General features: G+C 35.5%; 1 protein-coding gene across 1 annotated transcript in view; it reads left to right on the plus strand.

Moving 5' to 3' along the window:
• Window positions 1–17,008, plus strand: part of LOC150092349 (enhancer of mRNA-decapping protein 4-like) — a 406,953-nt gene that overhangs the window by 229,613 nt on the left and 160,332 nt on the right. Inside the window, exon 11 of the mRNA XM_090414848.1 lies at window positions 6,836–6,932. Coding sequence (XP_090270974.1) covers window positions 6,836–6,932 — 97 coding nt within the window. The remainder of the gene's footprint in view (window positions 1–6,835; window positions 6,933–17,008) is intronic.

Consider the following 17,008-nt stretch of genomic DNA (forward strand, 5'->3'; position numbering starts at 1 on the left):
GAAAAAGACACCAATCGCACTTCCAGTAATACAAAAGCCCAGTTAATGGATAAAATTAAAACAGTTTTTGCGGCCCTTCCCAGGGAGACTGTAGCATCAGCTTGTTCGAGGTTCCGAAGCAGAATTGAAGCTGTGATCGATGCTAATGGTGGTTATTTTGAGTAAATCTTGTTGATAGTATTGTAATTAACTCTGCCTGTAATGTTTTTTTGTCAATTCATTAAATTTAATAGATACAAAGAAGATTTTCTTTTTCCTTACGAAACTGTCAAATTTATCCCGAACACCCTGTATATATATTAAAAAAAACAGTAATCCAAAGTTTTGAAAAAAAATATAGTAGTCCAAATAGTAGTCCTTGAAACTTTTGAAAAATAGTAGTCCAAAGTTTGAAAAAAATATTAATTTGGTCTTAGGATTACTGTCTCCCAAATCTTTGGTAGATTTATACAGCCATACTTGTCAAGGTTTGGAGTATGTTTTAAGGCTTCTGTTGATTCCAGGAACAACCTCTCTGACTTATAGAAGCTTCTGTGCAGTACTTTTGTTTTTTTCCAACTGGCATACTAAGTTCTCACTTAGTATGCCAGTGAAGTCACTAAAAAAGTGGGAAAAGCTGGAGGACCAGATGACTGTGTAATGAACAAATATTAAATTTTGGCCCAAAAATAAATTGGATTTTATGCCTATTTAACAAGTTCCTTGAAACACTTGCATTACCATTAATCTGGAGGAAAGTCAGAATCCTGCTTAAAACTAGGCAAATCTCTAACAGATCCAAAACTACGTGTACCTATTTCCTTACTCTAGTAATCTCTGTAATCTGTATGAAAGGATGATCCTCAACAGACTTGCTTTGAGAAATATTTTATTCCAGAACCATCTGGCTTCAGACCTGGCAAATTTTGCATAGTACATCGAAGTACATTATTAACCACAGACTTCTCCTTAGCAAAATTTATATTATTGCTATGCACTGCCAAATTCTATGTTAACTACCAACTTTTGGTTCTGTGTGACCTTAATTGGATCAGACAAAAATAAATGGGCTACCTTAGAGAAATGTACTTGCCTCATTTTCACCACCACCCAAACGGCTGTATGAAATATTCAAATCATGTATACTTTATATTTATGTTATTTCGATGGATATTTTGCATCCATGTATTTATTGATGTGTAAACACATCAAGATCTGTATGGTGGTCAACATTTATGTCAGTGACCAACCAGTTTATTCTGACATAAGATGCTTTACTTATGTAGATGAACCTATCTGTTGCAATACATGCCTCTGACTTTAACATGATTGAAGATAAACTCTCATTATCTTGCAGTGTATTACAAAGAAAATTTCTTACATGCTCATCCGTCAAAATCCTGGTAAGCCTATTTTACCCCCCCTCACTCAGGAAACCAACAGAAAACTAAACATTACATGGAACAATCTAGTCCTAATGCACCAAAAGTTTCCAGTATATCTGGGTATCAATCTTGACCCAACCCTAATATGTAAATTTGCATTTAAACATCAAAGTGGAGTGCATCTACTGATTGATATCTTGAGAACAGCAGCACTTTCTTTATATACTCGTGATCCAAAACATTGTTTATTCACTCATGACTGCCCAGTCTGTTTTGGGCCAACCAAACTGTATGGTTGGGAGCAAGCCACTGGTAATGATCCCTTTGTATGGAATTGTTCTCATGGTCAATGCTGGATCCTCTAAGCTCCCCCTTGAACATACCTTGACTGCTAATATTTACCTAGGGATTGTTTCAGACCAGGTTTTTCCCTGTGCAATAAATGTGGCTCGATTGATGTAGACTATTTCCAGCAAGACAATGCCCCATGTCACAAGGCTCACATTGCATGAGATTGGTTTGAAGAGCATATCCAGGCATTCTGTATGCTCCTCAGGCCACTTAATTCTGATTTGAATTCTAACAAACAATTACCAAATCATGTGGAACACAGTATCTGCTGGTTATCACCATTGTCTTACTCATTTGCTTACTTCCAAGATGTTATTCTGTCTAGTTGGTCTGGAATACTTCAGAATACCCTCTATATGTGATCTAGTGGAGTCAATGTCAAGATGGGAAATGGTTATCTTGGCCAAAGGAGGTCAAAGTAACAGGTGGTATTAATGTTTTTTTTGTTTATAAGTGTATTTTGCTTAGAAAATTCACCCAGAGTGCAGAGTATGGATTAAATCGTGCTCACCTTGCCAACTAATTCAGTATTAAACCAAAGTTGCAGACAAATCACAGGCTGCTTAAAACCAACAAAGGTGACTGATCCCTACCAGCTCTCTTGTATAGTCCCATCAGCTACTAGAAGAACTGTTCTTACAATGACAGAGCACTTGCAACAGCTGAATGATTACAGGCATCCAAATTGTGAATAAAATCCAGCCAGGCTTTGAAGAGAAAATAAGGCTGTGCATTAAGATTGGAAAATCCAAACATAATCTCCATAAATAGGAATTACATGAAATATTCAGATTTTGCAGCTGTGGCAAAACAAACCAGTGGACATGATAAATTAAAGATACCAAGAAATTATATTCTTGTTTTAATCCTTTATCCAAGTGTAAGCAAGCAAGTTTGCACCTGAATTATTTTCAGGACTGGGACAACTCGTCATAAGAAGTTAATGACTTCACATCATTTGCCTTAGTATCCCATAATGCAGAGCACATTTCCTTGCAGATATGTATAATGCTATGCATTATGGGAAGGGTCACTACCCAGACCAGTTTCATCCTTCATTAAGGTCTCATCAGTGGGAGTCAGACCAAATGCAAAGCCAGATGTGCTTTGCATTATGGGATACTAAGGCAAGTGATGCGAAGTCGTTTCAGTAGTAATATTGCTATGCATTATGGAAGAGTCACCACTCAGATTAGTTTTGACCTTGAGATGAAAAAGTAAAAGAGGTGCAAGAGAGCAACTAGTAGTACTAGGAGAAAGAAAAGACAGATAAATAGTATATACGAGTTGCCCCAGTCCTGAAAATAGTTCAGGTGCAAACCTGTTTGCTTACACTTGGTTAAAGAATTAAACCAAGAATATAATTTCTTGGTATCTTTAAATTATAGTATAACCAAGTGGAAAAACTTACACCAAACCAGTGAACAGTTCTGGGCATTTAAATTTGATGTTCTGATGAATCATTTTCTTTCTTATATTATTATTACATGACACCTCCAGGGAGTCCAAAACTCATCGAGGGAGGGCATCTACTCTGTAACTCTCTTGTCTCAACCAACCATAACTACACCAACGCCATCTACCTCCCACCACTAGCATATCTACAGACAATCACAAACATCCATGGCAGGATTCTAACCACTTGGCCAATCAGGCCGACATATCTTAACATGTATTACTATTGGCCTTTTTCTCATATTGCAAACTATTGCAGACTGTACTTTTTATTTTATAATTTGTGTAATTTAGGTGCTGAAGTTTGCATTCTTTCCAATGAACATAATATTATGACTCTGCCTGCATTATCATGCTGATTTTCTGATGCATGTCTTTGACATCTTTTCCTCCAGCCTGTACCAGTACCCAGCTTATGTTTTGTCCTACAGGCCTCTATCTCGCACTAGATTGCCTGAAACTGCTTCCCATCTATCCTCATGATCTCCTCTCTCTCTCTCTTTTTTAATATATAGACACACACACACCCCAGTTATGGACAAGATACATTCCAGAGAACATCTTTAGGTCGGATTTGTATGTAACTCGTATCCCTGATGAATAGCGCATATATGGTAATAATAACAATACTATATTGGCTCATATGTGGCAATAATAATAGTGTAATACTGTAGTAATAATAATACCACCCCTGTTCTGTAATAAGAAGTTACAGAAACTATTGTGCTCTTTCTTTTAATTTATACAAAGAGAAAATAAACAGAAGGTAGGCTAACATTAATCAGAAGATGATGATGATGGAAATGGTACTGGAGAGGATGGGGTGAGTGCTGAAGAATTAGGATTTGAATCAGGATCAGATTCTTGTACTAGAGAAGATGGATCAGGTGCTGGAGAATCAGGATTTGATTCTGTTGCCGGATGAGGTGAGGGGAGCTTACCACTGAAGTCTGTTTCTTGAAAAAGGTATCTAAGGTTGTTTGCACACCCTTTTCTTTTTTTCATCATAAATGGCCTTGTAGCAGCTGATGTTCTCACTAACTGCATGGTAAACATTTGTAAGCTGCTCAATGTTAGGATCTTGCTCCTCAAGCTTAGCAAATCCTGCTTCAACGAGACAAAAGGCTTCAGCTAATTCTTTTGTCATAAACTTTCTCGGCTCTGGATCTTCTGATTTATGTTCTTGTGGTTCTATCAGCTGCTTCTATATCTCCATAAGGTCTTCATTGGTTAATTCTTGTGAATGGGACTCCAGTAAGTCAACGACATCATTTTCATTGATGTCTAATTGCAGTGCATTGCTACTCTCCACAACTTTTCTGGCTTCGGCAATGTCGTCTTCTGCGAAACCATGAAAATCATCCCAGAATTGAGAGCACAGTTTGTTCCACATCTCTTTCATTGTTGATTACTTCACTTCCTCCCAATAATCAGCAATGTTTTTGATGGCATCCTTTATAATTGTTCCGATAGTCAAGTGACTGAAGCCTAATGCTTTCCCAATGAATTATGGCCTCTCTGATGCTTATTTCTACCTTCATTTCCATTGTAATCACCTTTCTCTTCGCTTCAGGCTCACTTTGACTTGCAATGGACTTTTGCTTTGCAGGCATGGTCATAAGGGTAATCTCAGACACACAAATTCAAATAAAAAAGTTAAGACGAAAGTGATGCTGTATATAAACAACCATATAAACAATGAGATTAGCTGCTAGCGTACAGATGCTGCGCCAACGAACCGCTTACGCCATGGGGGGGTTTGTTTACATGCGTGGAATAAACTAGTTCCCGAATGATTAATTTAATTATTAATTATCCTTATGGGGAACATTGGGTGCCCAGTTATAAGTACAGAATGCCATAAGTCGGGTTATGGACGTGTATATACACACACATATATAGTTCATCTGTTTGTTATCATCAGCATTACTCCTCTCTGTCCATCAGGAAAATACCATATTCTTATAACTACATCATCCAAGTCTCACTTTTTGGCTATAACTTCTTGCAACCAACTTGTTCTCTCTTATTCTTGATACTTTGGCATGAATATATGTAAACTGTAGTATCCCTTTTGGCCATGACACTACTCTAACACCTTGTATTGACTATCCCACTCAATTTTGTTACTTGAGAGATCTGCAAGAGCAGTGAAATTTATATACTTTAGGTTTCTTTGTGAAAATGTGGAGGCTTTGGTGGATGCCAGACCCCCCCCCCCCCACATAAATCTTGTATATTGTGATAGAAGCCACTTTAACATAGCACTCACGCAGTATTTCTGTGATTGTCCATTACATTCTCAATGATAGGGGGTGAGATGATTGCATTTCTGAATTGTTGCCTGTTGGAAGGAGTTGTAGGTGATGTCTAAACTTTTGTTAGTCATCCTCAGTTTCATACCCATTCTGGGAGAGTGAGAGTGAGTATGTATGTATAAGGTAGCATAATTCATTCTTTTTTTTCTTGTGGTACTGGAGATGTTGTAGACTCTATCTCATAATTATTATCTGACATCTCCAAGAAGTTCAAGGACGCATCACGGAAGGGCACTCCACTACACACATCAAACTGCCTCCCATACTACTTTATTCTCCTAATACACAAACACACCTATCCCCATCACCACCACCAACAGTATTTTTTGTGTGTAAATGGCATGTGTTCTGAATGTCGATTTGCCTATACATGAGATGAAAAATTCAAGTTTCCATCTCAATTATAAGATCATCTAACTCAGCCTTCAAATGAAAAAACCCATATAATAAAGTTTTTATAATTTCTATCTTCTGGATGGTGGTGTGAAACAGCATGTAGGAATTTTCCAATGGTAGTTGATTTTCTGTTTACTGAGAAGGTTATCTTTTTTTTTTCCTACTTGAGATTATGCCAGGTAAATGCCAAGGAAAGGTAATTTTCTGTGGGTCCTCAGTTCTAGAGTAAATAGAACTTGAGACCCATAGAAAATTATCCCTGCAAGTTGTTAAGATAAAGTTTGAAATGATTCTTCAGTCATTCCTGACTATGTCATCACTATTGCAGCCATGTTTTTTATGGTATTTTATGATATCATAAACCTTCTTTTCAAATTTTTCAATAAATAGGTTTGCTAGGAGTGATAACAGAGAACCTACAGCAAATCCTCATCTATTCCCAATATTTACCCTGCAATATGAAGGGCATTTGGTAAAGAACGAACTGTGGTCATCATTTAACATCTTGCACCCATCAAAACCTGTGCACCCACCCTTAAAATAACCCCAGAGTATTTAAAGTTCACCCTCTTGTGGCATTAGCTGCATAAGCATTGCCTTAACCAATATCTTTTCTGTGTTCTATATGTTGGAACACAAAAGATATTGGGGAAAAGAAAAAAAAAAAAATTAGCATTTCACATATTCAGCACAGTCCTCCAAGTATTATGATAAAAAAGAAAATGCCATACATGGACCATAACTGTTGTATAAGAAATTTTAACGAAGCTTCAGAAATGCTACACATCCCAACACACAAAAATCAAGACTTAATGCTACAGCAAGTTTGGTTTGCATTTTTTTATTTTTATTTTTATTTATTTTTTTATATATATATATATATGTGGACTGGGATGTGAAATGCATTTTTTCCCCCACTCCTACTCTGAAATAATTTATTAATTTTTCTAGGTTCTCCTTGAGTTCTGGAGATGGTATTCAACCTTGTTTAAAAGCTGAGCTAGACATGTCTGCAAATTACTTACTGCTGTCTGACATCAATAGAAAAGTAAGTCACTGGATCTTTTCATATGTTTAATAGTTCAACTCATGATTCTGTTCACTAGTACAAAATCCAGCACTTTATTATTTTTATTGCTGAAATTTAAAGACTCGTTTCAGAATTATTATTGCCCACTTGAGTTTTTTTTTTTTTTTTTTTTTTTTTTTTTTTGTACACATTTACTGGATTTTCTTAGATATAAGTTTGTTATTCAAAACAAGCATGGAAATGATCCAAGGCACCCATGAAACAGTGTCTTATTCTTATCATGCAATTTTTCCCCAGCATTCATTTTCACATTAATTGAAGATGTAGAGCCATTTTGGACTTATGTACGTAGACAACTGTTTCTTAAGCTTTTTTTTAAGACTGCAGAACCTTATATAAAAGTATTTCTTTTTCACAGAATTGCTTAACCCACAAAAAATTCATAGTAAAATATTATCAGAAATGAACAATGAATCATTACTTGTAAAACATTTCAACCAAGAAAATCTGTAATACATAATATTACAAATGATTTTCCCTATTCACTGACATTTTCAGAAACTACATGTTATAAATGTATGCTGTAGGTAGCCCTACACATTTTTGCAGAACCTAGAATTTCATGGATCACAGTTTAAAAAGCAATGCTGTAGATAGTTTATTGATTTCCATTTTTAACATGTCATTTTGTCTAATTGTGCTACATACAATGGTCTTATTTAAGCCAAAATTGAAATCATGCAATAAATTTTAGTGTACAGCTGAATTACCAAATTATATCCACTCCCATTCAGTCAAATTGGAGTTACTCATATAATTCATATCATTTTGTCACTGAAAATTGTCTATTTTAAATCAAGCCCACATAGTCTTCACAAATTTTTATTAAAGGTGAAAATACCAAATATCAATAAAAATCTGTCCAGCCAAGAGTTCAGGAAGAACATTTTATGGATGGATGAAATGCATCTAATAGGTGCTTGTGCATTTAAACAAAATACACATAAAATAGTTATGGTATTAGTATTGACAGTGTGATGGCCTAACAAATTGCACACTGTAGGCAACAATGTTAATGAGTGAAAATGCAAGGATGCCACCTCAGCTGAGAAGTTCACAAAATATTAATGTGGAGAGACCAAAGGTGGAACCAAAATCATCTCAGCATTCTTGTATGGAAATAAACAACAAGAAGATCAAAAACACAAGAATTTCGGTTAGTAATAGGACACTAAGTAAACTGATAATTGACTTCTACAGAGGTGTGTCTGCATGTAAAAGCTACATACGAGGGTGGTCTGAAAAGTTCTGGGCCTCGACCAAGAGATTTTTTTTTTAAGTTGGTACATCTGTCATAAGCATTCATGTGAAATTGCAACTCATTCTATTAAGTAGTTTGTTTTATACAGCTGTCTGAAGCAAAATGTCTGTATCCCTTCAAATGGATAAAATTGAGTCATGCTGTTATAAAATTCTTTGTAAAAGAAGGTTTAATGCCAAAAGAAATTCATTCGAAGTTCATAAAATTTTATGGGCACTCTTTTCCTTCGTTTTCAACAATTAAGAAATGGGCTGCCAAGTTTAAACTTGGCCATACCAGCCTTGAAGATGATCCACGTGAAGGACGTCCAAAAAGTGTAACAACAGAAATCATCAATCAAGTGCACTATATGGTATTGGATGACCGGCGAGTCAAAGTGCATGAAATTGCTGAGACTATAGGCATTTCAAAAGAACGTAGGATATATTTTGCATGAAGAATTGCACATGAAAAGGTTTGTGCAAGATGGTTGCTGCACTTGCTCACAGCAGATCAAAAATGCACTCACATGAAAATCTGAACAGTGCTTGGAGTATTTTAACAAGAATAAAACTGATTTTGTGCATCAATTTTTTTACTATGGATGAGACTTGGATTCACCATTACACACCAGAATCCAAACAGCAATCAAAACAGTGGACAGAAGCCTGTTGTTCAGCGCCAAAGAAGACAAAGTTGGTTCTAAAGGCATTTTGTTTATTAATTATCTTGAAAACGGTAAAATGATAACCGAGGAATATCATTTTGATCTTTTAAGTAGACAAGACAAAAAAATTCGTGAGAAAAGACCCGGTTTGCTGAAGGAAAAAAATCATCTTTTTTTGGCAAAAAATCAAGTGTTTGGCAATGGGAAAATTAAAGAATCTGCACTATGAATTGTTGGAACACCCACCCTATTCCCCAGACTTGGCTCCCTCTGACTTCTATCTCTTCCCAAAACTAAAACTCTTCCTCACTGGTCAGCGTTTTTCTTTGAATCAAGAGGTGATTGCAGCTGTAAAGAGGTATTTTGCAGATCTTACTGAGAACCAATACAGAGATGGAATAATAGTGCTGGAGCATCGCTGGAATAAATGTATTAATCTTAAGGGAGATTATGTTTAAAAATAATTTTGAAATTATAAATTCATTTTTTCATTGTTAGGCTGAGAACTTTTCAGACCTTCCTCGTATTAATCCTGGTAGTCAAAACAGTGCAGATTACGCTGTATAAAGAACATCTTTACTGACCCATAGTGTGTGGAAGTTTGTGAAGGAGAACAACAAATTACGCTGTACCTTTGTGATCAGATGGTTGGATGCTGCAATTGGTGCTTGGTCCAAGTTCTGACTTATTTTGGCAGAGGTGTAAAGGTTTTGGGTGGCTCTACTGATTCACACTTTGACTCTCCCCCATACCCTATCCCTGAAGGATGAATGCTGAGATGTATGACATTGTTGAAGATATTAACAGAACAGACCCATGTGTCTTTTAGCATGAGAGTGCATGTGTCATACTGCAGCTGTAATTGCAACATGATACAAGGAAAATTATGTGTTCATTGACTTGCAGAGAATCCCATTTCACCTCAGCAGAACATCTTTAGGTGCAACTGGAACATTGGATGCTGGGCAGATAAGAGCTGCCAACAGTGCATACACATTGAAAGAAGAATGATACAATTAGAAAGTTTTTTAACTTGGGTATATTATATATTCAAGATGCCGGTAATTTTATTACTTGGTATCTTGAAAAATAGCTGCTTACCTGGGAAATAGGATTAAAAACCAAGTTTATATAAAATTACTTGGTATCTTGAAGAATGATTCAAAATAGCTAAGTTATTGAAGACTGGTAAAGAGTATGCCTCACATGATGAAAAATGTGATCCAGGCTAAAGGAGGTCCATAGTCTATTCAGATGTGTGAAATTTAGGTTTCTCTGAAATGCAGTTTTATTCCAGCACTTATTGCAGCATAGGGTTGCCAGTTTATTAAGTACACCATACTTAATACCATAAGTAAATATTAAGTACACCACATAATTAACACCCCAACCCGCCATGTATAGACGTCCAGCAAAATCTGGATACGATTCTGTAACACCTATTGAATAACAAGGATAAGTGTGCAATTTGGTCTCACTATTTCATCCACCACTGCTGGTAGAGAGGTTAATGAAATTCGCTGCTTTATCGGAGACTATAGCACAACATAAATTATTGAATGTGGCATTGTAGTTGTTGTATCTAACCCTGATACAGAAAATGTCCAGCATGTAACAATCCTGTTGTTTGAGAGTTTTTTGCTGTGAGATGCTCACAGAGGATTGCAGGAATTATGGTATATAACAGATGAGTCACAATTTGACAAATAACAATGGAATACAATAGTAGTTTGAAAAGGAGCTTCTTAAAATGTACAGTGCATTAGACTTTGTCACAGATGGTGTTTAGCAATAGATGACCTCAGGAGTTTCATTCCCATTAGCTAAAACAATACTGGTTGGGACACCCTGAATGTCACATTCTGCTCAGTCACTGTTCATCAGTGCCAAGTGAATGAATCCCATCATTTAGTTTATTATCTGGTAAGTTATTTCCAGCAGGTTATTTATCCATGCTACAAGGTACAGGCCATTCAGTGAACATTCCAGAATGATAAGGCTGGTTGTTCTACACCTTATTGGGCTACTCAGTCAATATACATCACACTAATTGCTTGTCATTTGAATGAAGTAGAACAACCAGTTCATGACAGTTTGCTCCAGTCATTCTGAGATAGTTATATGATGTGATTGAGGCTGCATGATCATCTCCCTTTGGAATGCTGTTGTCATCTTACAGAGTCTATATCTAGTGAGTTATATGTTCTTAGATGGAGGTACTTAATAAATGACTACATTCAATGGGTATGTCAATTTTCCATAAAAACTGAGAAAATTTTCTTAAAGAATTAGCTTTAAGCTATCAGAACTACCTTCTCATCTGTTTATGTATACTAATGAAATTTATCAAACCAAAACTTCCTCCAATAAAATATCAGGGCATATATAGGATTTAGCATGAATACAATACTCCTTATTTGTCCACTGTCAAAAAAAAAAAAAAAAAAAAAAACACTGTGTATGTGTGTGTAACAGCATCTTGTGAATATCAGCTGAAATCAAATATTTCTTGGAAATAGTTGCATGAATGCAACTATTTCCTCGTCTTCACTAAATATTGCCTAAATAGCTGAAACATTATGCTTATTCTGTTTCACAATGAGAATGCAGTTGATGTGTTCCTTGTTCCTACCTCTTTCATAGAATTTATCATTTTATTGCTGATATTTTGTACCAAATTTGATACAGTCCAATTTACTTAGTTCTGAAGACTTGTCGAGTGAATTTATTTAGCAGTATCATCATCATCATCATCTACATAAAATAACAGCTGAGTTAACCTTTCCAGTTTTACTATTAGCTTTAATGGTACATTCCTTCATAACATATCCATATGGGTTGATGAATCACCATGGAGATAGTGGACATCCTTGTTTTAAACCTTGATTTTGCATCAAATTTCCTGTACATCTTTCAATTCTAACTGCCAATTTAAAACTTAATTAATGACTACATATTGTTCCGTGTAATGTCTTATTCATACCATAAAAATGCATCATTGTGCTTTTTCCAAATTTACAAAACCTAAATACAAATCTGGTTATATTCCCAGGATTTGATTATTTGTTGTGAAGTGGAAATATGCAATTAGGCAAAAATTCAGATTTTTTTTTCTCCCAGTTTCTCTTCAACAATTTTACTTTTCTCATCTCAAGTATACTTGCATACATCTTTCTTAAAAACACTCAGTAAAGAAACTACTCTGTAATTCTGACATTTAGTTTTATTTCCCTTTTTATAAGATGGGCTCTAAAAAGAGTACTTGACTCCAATCGACCAGGTCTTCTGAATTATGTACTATAAAACTGTATATAGGGCTGCTTAAGGATCAAAGACAAATAACTGGGAGGAGACTTCCACATTGCCTTTCAGCAATCAGAGAACCAACTGGGGCTTCTGACATAATTTGCAATCTTCATTTTCACGTTATGTACTCTGTTAGTAGGTATCTACTGGATTCTGAATGAATAAGGATTGGCTGAGAATTTGGGACTTAGCTGACCAAATTGTACTTTTTATTGGCTTAAACCACTAATGCATGTAATGGTACAAAAGGATGAAATTTCATGTTGGCTAAAATAACATGAAATTTCATAAATGTCTCTCAGTTAAACAAGGCCTCCGCTGTTTTTCTTAGGGAACCAGGGTGGACAGTGAAAAGTCAGCTACTGGAACAAGCCCCAACTCATCATCTAGAAGAAGAATAAATCCAACATCAGAAGAACTGAAGATAGGAACTGTCTATATAAGAAGTGTTAATGGAAAGGAAATCAAACTTGCAGAAGAACTGGAAAAGTACCACATAAAGATAATTGGCATTACTGAAACAAAAACAGGTGAAATGTTACTAAATAACTATAGGATGCTATTTTCAGCAATAAACTTCTTGATTGAAAAGCAGTTTCAAGTAGAGTCATGTGGGCTAACTTCAAAATGGAGAAATGGGCAATGAAACTTATTTGTGCTTATAGTCCTACAGAAGGTTCTTCAAAGAAGACATGGAGGAATTTTTTGAGTCATTAGAACAGGCAGCTGACATAAAGAAAATGGAAAAAGTGATCATTGTTGGAGACCTGAACAGCAGAGTAGGAAATTAATTCCCCCAGGCATATAAGAATATTTTAAGAAAATTTGGAGAAAAGGACAAAACTAATAATAATGGTAAGTATTTACTGGACTTCTGCTCATAACACGGACTAGTTATTACTAACACCTTGTTTCAACATTAAGATGTGCACAAGTTCACATGGAGAGAAGACACAAGAAATAAGAAAAGCCTCATTGACTGTCATTTTAAATAGAGATAAATTGCAAACACACTGGCAAAAACTTATTCAACCACTGTCTCCAGCCTGGCTGGACAAGTGGTTAGCATATCTGCTCTCCAGCCAAAAGGCTGCTGGTTCGAATCCCGCTGTGGGCATGGATGTTCGTGATTGTCTGTGGAAATGCTAGTGGTCGGCGATAGATGGCTTTGGTGTAGTTGCAGTCAGTTGGTGGATGGTGAGTGGTGGAAACCAAGCTGTAGAGTAGGTGCCCTCCCTTGATGAGGCTTTGGACTCCCTGGAGGTGACAATAATAATAATAACCGTTACACGGCCATTTTGGATAATTTTTTGGGTTCACCTTCCATTACTATGGCGTCTACGAGTAAAAAGCGTAAATGAAGTGATTCTTGTTGGGTTTTTAATGAAAAGTGGACCAATTTGTACTTTTTTTTGTGCCGATCGACGATAAGTCAGTGTGTTTAATTTGTCATGAGTCAGTGTCAGTATCAAAAGAATAAGATATAAAATGACACTATGAGACAAAGCATGCGTCCAATTTCGATCACCTTCAAGGGCGAGTTCATGTGGACAAAGTGAACTGTCTCCAAATTGATTTAAAATGCCAGCAGGGTACTTTTAAAGGCAGAGGAAAGAGTCAAAGATGCGTCAAAGTAAGTTATATAATAGCTGAAAAAATTGCTAAAAAATCAAAAGCCTTCTTGGACGGCGAGTTTGTGAAAGAGTGTCTCATCGCTGCTGGGGATATTCTGTGCCCAAATAATAAGGAAGTGTTTAAAAAACCTACCTATCTATGCTCTTAAAGCTGAGTTTGTTTATTTTTATAGGATTTTATGTAAAGTATCAAATGCACAGCGTTCCTTGTGAATCTGGAAAGCATCAAGTTTGTCTAGGGTAACTGTAGCATGATGTGTCGAAGAACTTGCCAGTGACATTGAAGGAACGTTAAAAAAAAATGGTCGTCTGAATTTTGACTTAAGGAGCGAAATACAGCAGTTCATAACCAAGGAAATCCAATTGTGGAATTTAATGATCCAAAGTGGATGACAGACTTTGTCTTTGTGACCAACATCTCGTTGCATATGAATGACCTAAATACGCGGCTACAAACCAAAGATCAACTGATTTAAAATGCTCTCTGTTTGATGTGATCACATCAAAGCTTTTGTGGCCAAGCTCAAACTTTGGAAGGCTCAACCTCGCAAAAAAAGACATAACTCATTTTCGGCTTCTCGCTGAGTCCAACTGTTCGTCTCTTGATGAATACTCTACAAAATTAGCCATGTTGCAAAGTGAGTTTGAAGAGATATTTAGTGATTTTCGTAACCAACTATGTTCTTTAGATTTATTTTCAATGCCATTCAGTGTCAATGCTGCCAAAATGCCAGGCTCAGTACAAATGGAGCTGCTTGAACTCCAAAACAACTCTGAGAGAAAAATTATTCAATGTGCCCTTGCTTACATTTTACAAAGACTACATTTCTGAGGACGCATTCCCTAATCTTCACCGGCATGCTTTGAAGATGTGAACTTTGTTAGGAAGCACATACTTATGTGAGCAATTCTACTCCAGAATGAAGCATGTGAAGTCCAAGACAGGAACCCAGATTACGGATCACCATCTCAAGAATACTCTGCGCATAGCGACTTCCAACATCGACAAGCTGGTCAAGGAAAGACATTGCCAAGTTCCCATTGACATTGTAAAAAATTAATGTTTTCTTCATTAAATTATCTTTTTTTTTTTTTTTTCCAGTCATGAACTCCTACCTACACTCATAAAACTGAGTTTGTTTATTTTTATAGGATTTTATGTAAAGTATCAAACACACAGCATTCCTTGGGAATCTGGAAAGCATCTTACAGTTCTAAATACCACAGTATAGCTTAGTGGCCCGCATGCTTCATTGAAATTTTTACTGTGGCCCACACTGTCTGAAAGGTCGAAGACCCCTGCTGTAGACTCAACTATACAAACATTATTCAAGAAAAAATGAACTAAGTTATGTCTAAAAGTAGCTAAACAAAAGTCATGAGAACTGTCAAAATGTTCTCAGGCTATCGTGGGAATATAATAAAGATCTGTATTTTAGTTTATCATACGTATTCACAAGAATCAATAATTTTTATTATTGCAAATATTTTGACCAGAAACTGTTTGTCATCAGTGCATCAGTATAATCACAAGGTGAAGCAAGAACAAAGAATGTAAATGTCAGAATGTGAGCTACATGTTGGAATGCCACCTAGTGTTGGATCCTACTTCTAAATCTTTACCTTGGATCCGACATGTTAATCACTATGATGTTCTTAACTAATTGATAAGTTGTAAGTTGATTTCTAATACAAATATAGAGAAAATTTATATTTATAGACTGCGCCACTCTATATCTGAATTAGTTCAAGAATTAAAGAAAAATCAACCTTCAACTATCTCTCCTTAAAATATATACTGGCCGAGTATATTTGACTTACTTAATTTACCCGCATTGGTTCGAATATTTTATGAATGGTGCAGTAAAAGAGATTCAGGCAAAATACAACTTTAGATAAACAAAAACAAACATTTAATTTTAAAATCACAAATTATACACTTAAGATCAAAATACTAAATAAGTTATTATAAACACTTCAGCCTTTCTGATAATAAAGTCATGCAAACTCAGACAATGGTAATTCTGTTATCTGTAATACAGTCTTCTCACAGTTCTTTAAGTTCTAAATACAATAAAATCGCAGTAACACCACTTTACAAGCAAACACCTTTAAATTTACACTTCAGCTAATTTCCGAAATAGTTACTGTTAGTATAGGGAAATTCTAGGATTTAACTCACACACTTCTCTGTATAGGAATATTAATCCACGCTTATTAATGGTTGGAATAATCTTACCAATAATCTTCTATCTTCACCTACTTATACATTTACACCTTTTACAACTGTAAACACTTTAAACAGTAAACGGCACTCATTAAATAAATTATTCTAAGAAATAACTGAATTAATCATCCGTCACAATACACATAAACAAACGTTGTTGCATAAAGTACTACTGATCACTCATGAAATAAGGCAATACACAATAATTCCTTAACTTTAGGTTTTATATGCACAGTTGTTCATTCCTCCGGCATTCGATTAATTCTTTAGGCACTATAATTCTAAGCACAGCTAACGGTAAACTTCAATTTTTACAGCCTCTACTATTCTAGTAACTCCGTGCTTTATTTCAAGATTCTGTGTGTCCTTGACAGGTCAGCCCTGAAATTAAATCTCAACTCAAGTAATCGCTAGTCTATTCGTAATCACTTAGCTATCTTCCATAGCTTTATTTGTTATTCCGAAATTATAAGCTAACCGCTTCTCGACTAGTAGACTTTATTTAGCTGCTTGAGTGACTTGCCCACTCGCTATTATCGCACTGTGATTTTCGAATGCCGAATACTCCAATTCCAACCTAATGCCAATCCTCTATCTTATAAATCTCTAATGCTCCCTTTTCCAGCATTCCTCACTTTTTATATCTGTTTTTCCTGCCTAAATTCTTCTCGTGATCTCTTTAACTAATTCCTTTTTAGTAAACTTTCAGCTTTCTCCCCACGTTCTGTTCCAAAAACGTGCTCGTTCACTTACATACGTTTCCATGACAACCAAACAAAATATAATAAAATTGAACTATTACATAACGTTAAATTTCTACAAATAGGAATAAATAGAAAATATTTACATTTCAATTAATGCGCAGTTAAAATATCAAATACAAATTCTTATAATATTAACATAGCTACTTTAATTATTACTATGTTAATATTATAAGAATTTGTATTTGATATTTTAACT

The sequence above is a fragment of the Typopeltis vanoorti genome, chromosome 26 (genome assembly GCF_054136105.1).
Source record: "Typopeltis vanoorti isolate ZY-2024b chromosome 26, IOZ_Tvanoo_1.0, whole genome shotgun sequence".
Lineage (NCBI taxonomy): Eukaryota > Metazoa > Arthropoda > Arachnida > Uropygi > Thelyphonidae > Typopeltis > Typopeltis vanoorti.